Genomic DNA, 14348 nt, shown 5'->3' with positions numbered 1-14348 from the left:
TGCCTACTTTTTCTTCTAGGTGGGAGTTTCTTTATTTGATTTTTTTGGGTTAAAATATTAAACAAAGTAGAGATTTGAATTTATGACTTTTTAGGTGAATCCACTCTCCTTAAGATACAATTGTAGAATGAGATTAAATAAGGTTAAAAGAAACTGAGACCAAGTTTGTGGTGTCATCTTTATTTTCCTTTTTCAAAATTATATACCTTCCAGCTATTCTTTTAAGGATCATCCCATTCCCATTGCCAATCAACTCAAATTCTAATCTTCTTTCCCGGTTGTATATCATCATTATCATCCCCATCCATGTCCTTCTCCAATTTCTTTTTTGCAAGTATCTTGTTGATCTTGTGCAGTTCATTGTTGAGTTTCTGGTCCTTGTTTTGCTTTCGTGTCTTACGACCATCTTGCATCTTCACACCGAACTGGAACGCAGCTTTTGGCATTGCTTCCTTCTGCTCATTGTACTTTGCCCACTCCTCCTCTGTCTCAAAGTCCCATCGGTGAAGGCGGCCCTTCGCCTACAAATATGAATATCGAAGTCAATATTCAAACCCAGTACACTAAACCGATACGATTGGGTTTTCATCAAAGACGAAATCAGAATGGATTAATTAATTCAGACTCCTATAAAGAACCGCATATTTTCAAATAAAGATCTTTAAGTACTCTCAATTCCTAAAGCAGTGATAAGAAATTACCCGGCCTCCCATGTCCATTTTGGATAAGTCATCTTCATTGTCACTGTCCACAATTTCACGGTTATACTCTTGATATCCAGGATAACATTCAGAATAACTCTCTGATATGAAGTTGGGATCCTTCTCTCGTGCATCTCTCTCTCTCAGTTGCTGTAGTCTCTGATCGTCTCTCTTGAATACCGACCCTAAACCCCTATCTTTCTCTTCTTGAGTCATGAGGTGGGGATCGTGTTGCACTCCTGTTTGCATATCATACGCCTGCATGTTGAGCTGAAGGTACTGTTCAGAATAAGCCAGTTGATCAGAATACTGGTAATCCTGCCACTCTCCTTGGTAGCCAGCAGGAAACGCTTGAGGTTGCATCACCCCATAACCATTCTGCAACATCATTGAACTCAGATAAGAACACAGAAGGTTAAAAACTGGAACAAGCAAAGAATCCAATGACTCTGTATTAGCTTGCAATTTGAAAGGATGTTACGAATCTTCGAGTAAACAAGATCAACTTACTGCTTCTTGCCATTCCTGAGGTGGTCCAGAGGGTGGGACAGGACCATAAGCAGGTTCAGAGAAATAACTAGGTTTCTCCTTATTTCGAGGAGATTCTTCCATGTCTTCTGAAAGAGGACTCTGGCTCAGGTCCTTACCAGGAACAGTGTAATCAACGCCGTCACCGACAAAAATATCATCTCCGTCTACTCTTGCGACAACTGGTCCTTGCTTCTCCTTTAAAACTATTTGATTTTTCTTGAGAGGAGGTGGAGGGGGCAACATCTCTCTTTCCGTTTGCTTCTTTGGCACACCAGCATCAAGTGTTGATGGCTTGTTGTTTCCAACATATTCATTAACAATAGCTGAAATCTTCCCTGCAAAGAAAATACAAAAAGAACGGTAAATTAAAAGGTAAAAACAGGGGTGGGATATGAACAAAATCCCACTAGCTTGCCTAAATTCATTAAATGCTTGCACTTTTTATGCCCATGTGCACGTATATGCTCTAAGTACGACATAAAATATTTTACTCACACATAATCCGGTTCATTACAAACCTACATTCGTATGAGAGAAACTGAAGAACAATAATCATGCTTCCTATGATATTTAATTAATGAAAAGGGATTACCTTTTACATCTTTATCCTTCTTTTTCTTCTTTAAAACCTTCCCTGAGGATCCAAGACGAAGATACGACATAATCTTAGCAATTCGATCTAGTACAGAACCATCAACATTGACGGTCACCATTTCCTGCATCAGTAAATCAATGATGAAAATTAGGTGCATTGTACAAAACTTCAGAGGAAATGATGTGAGGAAAGAAGGATTTCACCAAGAGATCAAGAAGAAATGAACCTCTGGCACTGGACAGTCGGCTTTACTTCTATGCAAGGTAGTTGGAATATCATGAGAATATCCACCCTCCTGTGAATAAGATATCAGATAAGTAGTCAAGTAAAATTCAGTAAGAGCATCACGAGCAAGTGAGAATAAATTTCACTGGATAAAATATTGACTCATGCCCCTTCTACCAAACAAGGATTTGTTGAGGATTCTTGAAAGAGTAGTCCCACATTGGCTAATTAAGAGGAAGATCATGGGTTTATAAGTAAGCAACACTATCTTCATTGGTACGAGGCCTTTCGGAAAAACTAAAAGAAAAGTCATAAGAGCTTATGCTCAAAGTGGACAATATCATACCATTATGGAGAGTGGTGGTTTCTAACAGGATTCTCTCCGAGGATTTAGCATCACAAACCAGCCACCTTTATGTACTCTTCCAGACATTCAAGATCACTACTAAATATTTCTAAATTCTAGTACTTCATTACACATCCACATAACACGGTGGTGCAAGTTAACAAAGATGAAGTTTTGTTTTTCAATTTTACTGATAAGATAATTTTTTTTAAAATCATTCTGTTGAATGCAATTACGCTCTTGTTCGTGCAATCTGAAATTACATTACTGGATCTTCAACTTCGTCCAAATTTACCTATGTGCACCAATTCCATCCAAATGATCTCATGCATGTAAAAATTGAAGAAAGCCTCTGAGCACATACTAACCACAGATCAACAAACAATAATGTGGGTAAAGTTCCAAAGAAAACCCTGTTACTTTTGAAATGAGCCCCCAGCTGAAATGGAGGGAGGGCTATGATATGTCTTCAGACAGCTTTATTCAAACTAACTAGGATAAAAGGAAAACATTGATTACCATGTTAAAAATAAATGATGTTCTACCAGGAAGGAATGTCTCATTTGACTTAATAACTGTCTGGGGCTTGACGATCCATTTGTATACTGACTGAAATACAGAAGAATGGCCACAGATCGTTAGCACAAACAGCTCACGGAAGCATGACCAAAATCTTCAAAGAAACAGAAACACTATTTAACAGAATTTTAATATTTAGAGAATTAAAATACACCTTTGCTGTTGCAGTGCGAAACAACACTTGTTGATCTTCCTTGGGTGTACTGCAATATCAGCATTCAGAAAATCATTATCAATGGTCATTACAATAAAAGAAAAGAGAATGCTGAAAAAAACATCATAGTCCAAACAGAATGGATAGTTTGAACAATGCCACACTTATCTCACATAAATCATTAAGTTATCAACTCCTAATCTTCTAAATATTTAACTAAATTAGGCGAGGATTAGATGAAATAGAGAAGTAATCACAAAAAGAACAGAGATTCTAAGACGAGTATTATCAAGTTCTTTAACTGTATTCGAAAAAATGAACAATCGAGATCAATGGGTGGTGGCGGTGGCAATCAGATACCTAGCTTTCCCTTCAGCATCACCCCCAGAATCTGGCTTCTTGTCAATCTCACTTCTTACTTTATTGAGCAAGGCATAATCCAAACCTTTCACCAAGTGGGTATGCTCAACGTCCCCTGCATCAAAGCAGCTCAAAAAAATAATACAACATAAAGTAAAAACAATAATAATGGCTTGGGAATATCCCCTGGTTTAGACTTCAACCAAAAAGCTATAAATATTACCAAGGTACGAGCAACTCCAAATGCATAATTAATGATTAAGAACTCCTCTGAAAGGCCACATTCCAATCGCTAATGGACCAGCAAGAAGGGAAAGGGCGTGTTGTACTTGTAGAACACACTATTGATTAGTCACCCCCCACCGCCACCCCAAATTTAAATATATCCACCCGATTCTGAATTGGATGCAAAGGAAGAACAGTTCCTAATTTTACAAAGTTAGAAAACACAAACTGAAAAACCTCATTCTACCGGAACGAACCTCCAAGGTACTTGCTCTTCTCAATGGATAACTTGTGTGCATCAGCCGCCCTGGAAAAAATGAAGTAACACTGAGCATAGAAAGTAAGAAGAAAATATTTAACATGCAAATTACAGAAGAAAATTGCATTGAGAAAACGGAGGAAGCAGGTCTAACCGAATGTCGACAGTCCCAGGAGGGGCAACCGCATGAAAACCCAGCTCGCTGGATTCATAATCAGGATTCTGATCTTCTCTTCGTTCTTTAGCTCGATCTCTGTATTTTGGCGTTTCTGGTTCTTCAGTTTTCTCCTCCCTGTTACATTATGCATCGAATTAGGCATATTAATACCATTTCCCAAAAATTTCTAACAAAAACTCGGCCAGAAGAAACTATAGCATGGAAGAATCAAATAAAAGATCAGAAATTACAGATACTGAAGCTATACTTGTGACGAGCAAATTTATCCTTGTAATGCTTTTTTGCCGAACTCATTTACACAAATTTTGAGATTGTAGCCTCCAACTGGAACAAGGATGTGTTAAAATCCCAATGGATGAAGCTAGGGTTTTGCAAATTCCCAAAATTTGAAGCTACCGTGCAAGAAATTCCTCTGATCAGTGAAATTGGGGAGTTTTCACGGATGGGAACTGACGAGAAAGAAGGGTACAAACTGTAATATTCACCTTTAGCTTTACCCAATTTTGTCATTTTATTTTTATCGATTATTAAATCTTAAGCCACAAAGAATTCCATAAAAATGGGCTCAGGACATCCACAAGCCCAACCCATTCCCAACTTGCAAACAGGCAAATTTATTGGGCTTATTGGGCTTGTGTGAGGCCCATAAGCCTAACTATTAGAGAAGCCCAACCCATTCCCAACGTGCAAACAGGCAAATTTATTGGGCTTGTGTGAGGCCCATAAGCCTAACTATTAAAGAAGCCCAACCCATTCCCAACTTGCAAACAGGCAAATTTATTGGGCTTAATGGGCTTGTGTGAGGCCCATAAGCCTAACTATTAGAGAAGCCCAACCCATTCCCAACTTGCAAACAGTAACATTTATTGGGCTTGTATGAGGCCCATAATCCTAACTAATAGAGAAGCCTGTCAGGGGCATTTTGGTACGCTGGGAAGTCTATACCTACCTCTAGCCCAACTTTTTAAAGTAAAAAATTAAATAACTATAAAATTAGTTTTAAATTTTACTAAAATTAGTATCGGATTTAATTTGCTAGCTGAATAAATAAAAATATTTATGAAAAATATTAGAGTTGTAAATTTTAACGTAAGAATTATAATGAATTTGTAGGTATTTGTATTAATAAATAGTAATTAATATTGGTAGAAAATTAGGGTTTGGATTTATTTTATTTTAGGCATTATTCACTATTTTCATTAATAATTATTTTTTATTGTTTCTATTTTTCAAATATATACATCTTTGAAAGTTAGGCAAAATATTGAATGCATGAGTTCAATTTTGGAAATTTTTTCTTATTTTAAAAAAAAATTCAAAATGGGTCTTGGAAATTGCACTGTATTTTTTATAAACATATTTAAAATCCATAAAATGAAAAAAATAAATAAATAAAAAACAGAACCACTATTCCCAGCTAAATATCACCCGGTTATTGTGCTGTCAAAGCCTGTATAAAGAAGACACCTGTCCCACAATTTTCTTTAGCCATATCTTTTTATATTTAAAATCATCTTTTTATATATAAAAAAAGATATTTCAAATGATTATTAAAAAAAATAAAAAGTTTGTGGGACGTTCATAAATTCCATCCATAAATAACGAAATTCAAAAAATAACATAAAAGAAAATCATATTTAATAATAATACTTGAATAGTATTAATATTAAATCGAGTTATATTAATTATAAATAATAAAAAAAATAGTTGTATAACTAATATTAAAATAAACTTCGTGAAAAATAACGTATATAAAAATTAATAATTAAATCGACTGACAATCGGTAAGGGATCATTTAATTACACTTTTTAATTAGAAATCTATTAATTTATTTATTTTACCAATTGATATTTTTTATAAATAAATTCCTACCAACTTTAGAACTAATTGATTTAATTGTTTATTATATAGTTTATTCGAAATGGAAAATTATGGGGGTAATGCCAAACACGCCATATTTGATTTGGTTCGTAGCTATAAGAATTTGAAAATTTCCTATGATTTAATAATTTCATTATAAGTACACGTTAAAGCTCGCAAGTCATAATAAACATGACTACCACCCGCGAAAAAGATTTGTGACAATTACTTTAATATAAATGTGGTATTTTTTAATTGAATTAAAAATTAATTTAAAAAGTATACAATGATTTTTAGAAATTTAAACGGGAAATGAGCGAGCCATCTCAATCTAAGCTCGAGCGGTCTGGGAGAATTCTCGAAGTAATCTTTGTTATGGTCAAACCTTGACTACGCTTCCTATCCATTTGACAGTTTTTGAAGGTTTAATGAATTTAAGTATGCTAATAATGGTCAAATAAATAAGCAACCATAGCATTTCCTAAAAATAAAATATTTGATTAACAAATTTTTAAGAGAATCTGCAAAAGTACCCTAAACGATCAATGAGTGTACTAATCACGCGCTCGTTCCTTGTTTTGTTAATTCAAACGGTTCGTAGCTAAAATTTACAATTAAGTCCTTAATAATATTATAAAATAATGGTTACAACTTTATTTATTTATACAAAATTTGGGGTAATTTTTGAAGGGTAAAAAACGTAATAAATTACAGTCTATAAAGACGTAAAATTGAAGGATATAATTGTAATTGGAGACATTATTTTTGAGATTTTTACAAAAAGAAAATGATGAGTGAAATGACGAGATAATTAATTAGTTGGTATAAAAGCTCCGACGAACAAACCTCTAACGGATCGGCGAGTCTCTCCGAAATCTGGCCGTCCATCTCTCTCTCCCTCTCTCGCTCGTTCGCGTCTCTTTCTCTCTGCTCAAACTTCTCTCTTCTCTCTCATCAACAATATCGCTGAAATCGAGAAACCCGACTGAAAAAGACCTGATACAACAAATAATTCCATTTAATTTAGGGTTTTCCAAATCTCTCTTCTTCTCTTCCCCTCCAAATTCTGTTTCCCTCCATAAAAGGTATCCCAGCTTTGGTGTTCCCCTGTGTTTTTTTTTTTTTTTTTTTTAATTATTGTTTACGGGCTATAAGCTTGATTTTTCGATTCGAAGAAAGTGGGGGAACGTTTTCTGTTATCTGGGTTGTTTTGGCCGCTGAGTTTCTTTAATTTCTCGTTCTCGAATCAGATTTTGTTTGGGGGAAATGGATTTTTCGCGGGAAAATACGAACAGTTTGTGATTGTCAGCACTTTCTACGCCTTCTTCGGTCATTTTAGCTCTTTTAAGGTATGGAGGTTTCTTACTTTCGCTCGTTTCGTGTTATGGTTTTGTGGAAATGATTTTTGAAATGGAGGAAAAAATGGCCCTGAAATGACGTTTTTGTGAACGTTCATTGATTTATCTGTTCGCTGATCTAGGTTGTTGTAGTGGTATGATGATTTCTTATTATTAAGTTCTGACTTCATTTCATTTTCCCAATTAGGTAGTTTTGTTTCCTTTGTTTCTGATATTGGAGGAAGAAGAGCTGTTGTTAGGAGGGGAGAGAATTGTATACAGAAGTCCACAATTCAGGAGAGTGGATTTGAGCACTTCAATGCCGGGTCATTTTTATCTTGTTTGGATTCATCTTTAGTTGTAGAATAGAATCAAATTGTGTTGCAATTTCTATTCGAATTGTTTAGACTTTGAATGCTCATTGGTTTATGGATTCGGAGGCAGTTCCAGCTTCATTGGATTCGGTGAAATACTGTAATTGCCCGTGCAGTTGTTCGTTATCTACTGGGCCATTAACTACTTGGATTCGATCTGTAAAACGGAAGTATGATGAATTGGATTCAAATAGCCCTTTCACTATTGTTGGGTTGGATAACTTTTCTGTTGTACGTGTACAAGTTGAGAATGAGTGCAACGCGTTGCGGGAGATGGTTAACAATCAACAACAAGCAATTCAGGACTTGTATACTGAGCTTGAAGAGGAGAGGAATGCTTCTTCATCAGCTGCTAATGAGGCTATGTCAATGATATTGAGGTTGCAAAGGGAGAAGGCGGAGATCCAAATGGAGGCTCGTCAATTCAAACGCTTTGCAGAAGAGAAGATTGCACATGATCAACAAGAGCTTGCATCATTTGAGGACTTGTTATATAAAAGAGAGCAAGCTATTCAGTCCCTCACGTGCGAGGTACAAGCATATAGACATAGAATGATGAGCTATGGGCTAACGGAAGATGAGGCGGATGGTGAGCGGGGTGAGCAAAGTTGTAGCCAGAATATTGTGGAATATGAGGCTCAGTGCGAAACTCCCATGTATGATTACCCTCCTCTAAGATGCAACTTAAACGAGGCTCAAGGTCCTTTGGACCATGATAACGATATTGCTGATATTGAGAAATATGCCTTTGGTGAAACCCCGCGCAATCGAGATCACGTAATGAATTTAGGAAATAGGATCAGCCAATTGGAGAGAAGTTCTAGCTACAATCATCCGGATGCGGAGTACTTTGGTGGTACAAAGAACGTTTTAGAGAAGGTGATTGTGGGGCAATCTCCTAGGAAGCCTAGACATTCCAGTAAGTTTTCCAATGATTCAAGTTTCTTCACAGGTATGCCCCAAGTGAATGAATCTCCAAGACATACATCAAGCCTCAAGAAGGAACACGTCTCGCAGAGTGAGGACTACTCTAATTTGAGGAAAATGGATAATGCATCTGAAGTTGGTGATGACATGAGTGATAGAGTTTATACCATTGACTCTATTCACAACGGAGCAACATATAACGGTTCTTACGAGTCCAAGCCAGCAGTTGGCATTTATGAAGACTATCTAACAACCCCCAGAGGGTCACTGAATCATGTCGGTTTTGGAGATCCTGAGGTCAAGAAACTTTATTTAAGGCTTCAGGCACTTGAAGCTGACAGAGAATCAATGAGACAAGCACTTATTTCAATGCGAACCGATAAGGCCCAACTGGTGTTACTGAAAGAAATAGCTCAACATCTATATAAGGGGATGTCACCAGAGAGGCAAGTAGTCTTGACGAAGCCATCCGTTCCAGGGAGCTTTTCTTTCATGGCAGTTTGTAAGGTGATTTAGTTGTGTTTATGTTATTCACATGAAGCCTTTAGATATTGATACATTTTATGATCTTGAACTGCTTTCACTGAAACTTTTCACGAATAGCTTTCTTATCTTATCAATTTCTCCTGTGTGAATGCTTTATACTTCTTTCGGTCGGTTTATGTTGTGTTTTTTCATTCCGTATTTATCCTTTTCTGGTCATTTGAATCCTGACACGCTTGGTGAATGCTTGCTTGATCGTGGATTATGAACGATACGTTTGCTTTATTGGTTTTTTATAGCAACAAACATTACATCTGTCATTGCCTTCTTCTGATGTTTCTTTTGCTCTTACATCATCTAATTATCTTCCACCTTTTATGAATGCAGTGGATCGCATCCTTCGTTTTCTGGAGAAGAAAAGCCCGTCGAAGCAAGTAAGTACTTCTTGCCATTCTAAATAACAGCTAATTTAGGGCAATTCTTGTTCTTCTTCCTTTATCCTTTAGCTGTTCACTTGAATTCTGTCGATATGTTCCAACTTTTTGTTCATCTGTGACATTACTGCCATGGAGGTGGACTGGGGAGATAAAGTTAGCTGTTTAATCTGTAGATTTGTAGAAATAGCAACATTGTGGGAAATCTCTAGCTCGTTAGCTTTTCAAGTTGAATTAAGTGAACCCGAATATTCTTACAAAAGATATCATCGTTCTTATGCATTCTATGTCTTCCAACACGGTTATGTCTGTGATGGTACTGTTTCTACCTCCATTATTCATCTCTCTTATGGGACTACAGGTACTTGTTTGGTTTGTCAAACGGTGTTGGCTTGCTAATGCTTCTCGAAAAGGGTACACACGCGAGGCAGTGGAGATGTCTTTCTAGCACACAAGTTTAAAACCGCGCACCTGATGTTCATATCCAATCAAACCCGACATCCCGTTTATGTGTATGTCAAGTGAATACGATTTCTCTTTTGGTTTTTCTTTTTCTGGATTTGTTGTAGCGGCAGAAAAGGGTAGCGTGCGAGTTGTTCGTTTATTTCATTGTTTGTGGTTCGATCGTGTTGCTGGTTGATCTGTAAAGCACATATATGATATATAGGAATGCTTTGTTCATAGTGTTTCTACGAATTCTTCTCGAGGAACCTATCATCTGATAGCACTCGCCTGTATATTTCAGATTGAACTTGGGCGAATGCGATGGCTGCCTTCTTTTCAACTTCTCATTTCCAAGATCTTAACTTGTGGTGCCTAGTTTGTTGCATTCTTTACCTTACGCTTACCCTCTGCACATTAAATCTCTTGTTCTTTCTTCCCTTGAGCTGTGCAAGTGTCCTGTGGCCTATAATTTTTGTTCTTTCATGGTTGTGACAGTCTAAAGAGAGGGCCTACCGAATTTATGAGACGTGAAAGTTTCTCGTATCTTGGGTAGAGATAGCAATACGTCTATTTCATCGAGAAAATTTCTAGTGTTGCGGTTCCACACAAGTATTAAATATTTTTCTTTAGAGTAAACGATGTTAGGAACCTCGACTTTCCACAATTGTATGATATTGTCCACTTTGAACATAAGCTCTCGTGACTATGCTTTTGGTTTTCCCAAATGGCTTCATACCAATAGATATATATCCCTTATAAACTTATAACCTACCCCTTAATTCAAATAAACTTATAACAATCCTCCCCTCGAACAAACTATACCATATAGCCTCTTCGGAGACTTATAGAGTCCTTGAACATAGTACACCTTTTATTCGACATTTAAGAATTTTATTGGCATGACCAAGTTAAAGGCATGATTCAGTACATCCTTTGTTCAACACATGGGTCTCTTTTGACTACACTTTCAAGTCTCACAACTTTTTTTGTTCGACATTTGAGAATTTTATTGATATAACTAAGTTAAGGACATTCCAATGCCACGTTACAAATCACGAACCTTCACAAAGATATGACATTGTCCACTTTGAACCTAAGCTTTTATGACTTTGGTTTTAATTTTTTAAAAAAATGTCTCAATATAGATACATTTGAAAACTTATAAACACAAAATTAAAGGTTAGAAACACTACTAGAAATATTTGGATGAATTGGAAAAATAGTTTGTAATTACATTAATTTGGAATTTGCCTTGTTGAAAATTCAAATAAATAAGATAGTCCTATACAAAATCGGCTTCAACCTTCGTCGCCAAAACCCCAAACCCCAAACCCTCCGGCAGTGCCGCGAAAATTCTGGCTGCAAAGAGTTCAGTTTCTTCCATTTTGATCAGACCTACGAAAAGCTGCGCAAATGTTAAGCTCAAAACCTTTGCTCTCCCGCGCCTTAAAGAGGAAGAAAAGCAAGAAAATTGCAGACAGGAAAATCAAGAGCAAAGCTGTTTCTCGAGATCGAAATTCCGATTCTAGAAAGTCCCAAATTTGTGAATGCAAAGAAGGCGACGGGGAATTTGGTTTCGGCCTCAAATCCTCCGCAACATCTTCCAATCATGGCGTCCAACCATTAGGAAATCTCTATCTCGATTCAGGCACCATTAACACAAGAAATACAGGTCTGGGTAACATGCAAACTTTGACTGACGAGCTTGTTCTTGATGTTTTAGGGTTACTCGATGATACCGATTTAGGGGTTTTGGCTAGTGTGAGCAAATCGTTCTATGTTTTTGCCAATCATGAAACTCTTTGGAGGAATCTTGTGCTGGATAAAGTTAAAGGTGGATTTCTTTATAATAGGACTTGGAAATCTACTTATTTAGCTGCTTTTTATCCTTCATTTGATGATTCTGTTATTGGCATTTCGGGTTTGAGAGTGAGGGATTTCTATTCTGATTATCTTTTTCAGAGTTGGCTCTGTGCTAACCTTGAAATGAAACCTGAGTGGCTTGAAAGAGATAACATTGTTAGAAGAAAAGGGATTTCTGTTGAAGAATTCATATTGAACTTCGAAGAACCAAACAAGCCTGTGCTGTTGGAGGGATGTTTGAATAATTGGGTGGCAAGGGAAAAGTGGAATAGAGATTATTTGATTCAACTGTGTGGTGATGTTAGATTTTCAGTTGGGCCTGTGGATATGAAGCTTGAGGAGTTCTTTTTGTACTCTGATCAGGCTAGAGAGGAGAGACCCTTATACCTGTTTGACCCAAATTTTGCAGACAAGGTTCCAAGATTGGGATCAGAGTATGATGTTCCAGAGTACTTCAGAGAAGATTTGTTTGGTGTTTTGGGGAAGGAAAGGCCCGATCATCGATGGATTATAATCGGACCATTGGGATCGGGCTCATCGTTCCACATAGATCCTAATTCAACTTCAGCTTGGAATGCAGTGATTAAGGGATCCAAGAAGTGGGTTTTGTTTCCACCTGATGTTGTTCCACCTGGAGTACACCCCAGCCCTGACGGCGCTGATGTTGCTTGCCCCGTTTCAATTATTGAATGGTTCATGAACTTTTATTCTGCAACGAAGACTTGGAAAAAGAAGCCTATAGAGTGCATCTGCAAGGCTGGGGAAGTGATCTTTGTGCCAAATGGATGGTGGCATTTGGTGATCAACTTGGAGGAATCCATTGCCATCACACAGAATTATGTCAGCAGGTAAATAAGTTCCTGTATTTTACTTGCACAATAAGTAAATAATTTGCCTCCTGTAGTGGCTAGAACAACCCCGCTGTTCCTGTAATCATGGATAAATCATGAGTGAGAAAGGTCGGAAGGGAGGCTAGAAATGCAAGGAAACGAGGAAACTTAGAACTAATATGAATGATTAAGCATTTCAGTCCTATAGCTGGCATTGTAGGAGGAGGATCCTCTGTAAGTCCTATAGTTATTGCCAAATCATGTCATTTCTTTTGAAGAGTAGCATGCATATGATATACTTAACTTCCGTTTCAAAAGCATATTTTGCCAAATCATGTCTCCATATGGCATATTTCTATGGGACCATATGGCATATTTCTATGTTTGTTGTGATAAGTCTGATGGTAAATTATTTTTCAAATGGAATAAGAAATGAGGGTACAAACGGCCCAAGCCCACTGCTAGCAGATATTGTCCTCTTTGGGCTTTCCCTTTCGGGGTTCTCCTTAAGGTTTTTAAAACGTGTCTGCTAGAGAGACGTTTCCACACCCTTATAAAGAATGTTTCGTTCTCCTCTCCAACCAATGTGAGATCTCAGAATCCACCCCCTTTGGGACTCAGCATCCTTGCTTACACACTGCTTCGTGTGGATTGGGAGTTCCCACATCGATTGGAGAAAGGAACGAATGCGAATGAGGACGATGGGTCTCGAAGGGGGTGGGTGGATTGTGAGATCCCACATCTGTTGGGGAGGAGAACGAAACATTCTTTGTAAGGGGGTGGAAACTTCTCCTTAGCAGACATGTTTTAAAAACCTTGAGAGAAAATCCCAAAAATGACACTATCTGCTTATGGTAGACTTGGCCATTACACTTTCTGTAAGTTAGTGCCGAGGGAGATCTTTTAAGTTACTTCGCACCTCTTCATATATAAGTAAACTTCGGGATAGTTTTGCTCTATCATTTGCCTAGTTCCATTTCATGCACTGAGATGTTTATATTGATTTCTGATCTGCAGAAGAAATCTGTTGAATGTCTTGGATTTTCTTAAAAGACCAAATGCAAGCATGTTGGTTTCTGGAACAAAAGATCCCGTGAATCTATATGATAAATTTAAAAATGCTATCGATTCTTCTTTCCCTGGAACCATTGATCAGTTGACTCAGAAAGCTGCAGAGAAGGCGGCCGAACAGAAGAAACTTTCCTTCTGGGACTCGGTTGCAGATTCGAACGCTGGCGCTTTCAAGTTCTCTTTCTAAAGACAAAATTCAAGCAGAGAAGCAGCTTGGGAAGCAAAGCTATCAATTCATTTGCTGGAACTTAATAGGTAGCTTGGAAGAAACATTCTGCTATGAGCCTTTTCAACAGTTTTGACTTGTAATGAAGCATTGTTTAAGAATATTATACCCACATAAGGTCGGAGATGGAGGACTAGAAGCTGTAACCGTTGAACTATACTCGTGTTGACATTTAATGTTAATCCATTTAAACCGTTCATTTTATCTTAATGTTAAAAAAAATGGGGTCGCTGCTTTAGTTATGGCTTGTTAAGAAACTCTTTAATTTTAATTTACGTTTTTTCTTTTTATGTTGAAGTTTTTTTTTTTTTTTTTTTTTTTTTTTTTTTTTTTTTTTTTTTTTTT

The 14348-nt window shown here is 37.1% G+C and overlaps 3 protein-coding genes across 5 annotated transcripts; 2 read left to right on the top strand and 1 right to left on the bottom strand.

Moving 5' to 3' along the window:
• Nucleotides 1–111: 111 nt before the first annotated feature.
• Nucleotides 112–4612, bottom strand: LOC111481605 (suppressor of mec-8 and unc-52 protein homolog 2-like). The gene is made up of 11 exons (XM_023127129.1): nucleotides 4401–4612; nucleotides 4130–4267; nucleotides 3974–4023; nucleotides 3492–3606; nucleotides 3132–3180; nucleotides 2918–3007; nucleotides 2054–2122; nucleotides 1825–1948; nucleotides 1212–1567; nucleotides 702–1079; nucleotides 112–521 (listed from the first exon to the last, which is right to left on the bottom strand). Exons 1-11 carry the CDS (start codon nucleotides 4445–4447, stop codon nucleotides 255–257), a joined length of 1683 nt encoding a protein of 560 aa, XP_022982897.1. The 5' UTR covers nucleotides 4448–4612; the 3' UTR covers nucleotides 112–254.
• Nucleotides 4613–6864: 2252 nt separating this feature from the next.
• On the top strand, nucleotides 6865–10360 carry LOC111481620 (myosin-binding protein 7-like). 3 transcript variants are annotated; one of them, XM_023127151.1, is made up of 5 exons: nucleotides 6865–7099; nucleotides 7265–7363; nucleotides 7560–9159; nucleotides 9523–9569; nucleotides 9931–10360. In XM_023127151.1, exons 3-5 carry the CDS (start codon nucleotides 7780–7782, stop codon nucleotides 10028–10030), a joined length of 1527 nt encoding a protein of 508 aa, XP_022982919.1. In that variant the 5' UTR covers nucleotides 6865–7099; nucleotides 7265–7363; nucleotides 7560–7779; the 3' UTR covers nucleotides 10031–10360. The 3 variants fall into 3 exon arrangements, with proteins under 3 accessions (XP_022982919.1, XP_022982920.1, XP_022982918.1); XM_023127152.1 differs by lacking the exon at nucleotides 7265–7363; XM_023127150.1 differs by having other exon boundaries at nucleotides 6865–7363.
• Nucleotides 10361–11315: 955 nt separating this feature from the next.
• On the top strand, nucleotides 11316–14241 carry LOC111481618 (F-box protein At5g06550). Its single transcript, XM_023127148.1, has 2 exons — nucleotides 11316–12724; nucleotides 13724–14241. Exons 1-2 carry the CDS (start codon nucleotides 11427–11429, stop codon nucleotides 13962–13964), a joined length of 1539 nt encoding a protein of 512 aa, XP_022982916.1. The 5' UTR covers nucleotides 11316–11426; the 3' UTR covers nucleotides 13965–14241.
• Nucleotides 14242–14348: the final 107 nt, after the last annotated feature.

The sequence above is a fragment of the Cucurbita maxima genome, unplaced genomic scaffold (assembly GCF_002738345.1).
Source record: "Cucurbita maxima cultivar Rimu unplaced genomic scaffold, Cmax_1.0 Cma_Scf00007, whole genome shotgun sequence".
Taxonomy (NCBI): Eukaryota; Viridiplantae; Streptophyta; class Magnoliopsida; order Cucurbitales; family Cucurbitaceae; genus Cucurbita; species Cucurbita maxima.
The sequence above is the reverse complement of the archived record's forward strand: the minus strand, read 5'-3'. Positions and strand labels throughout refer to the sequence as shown.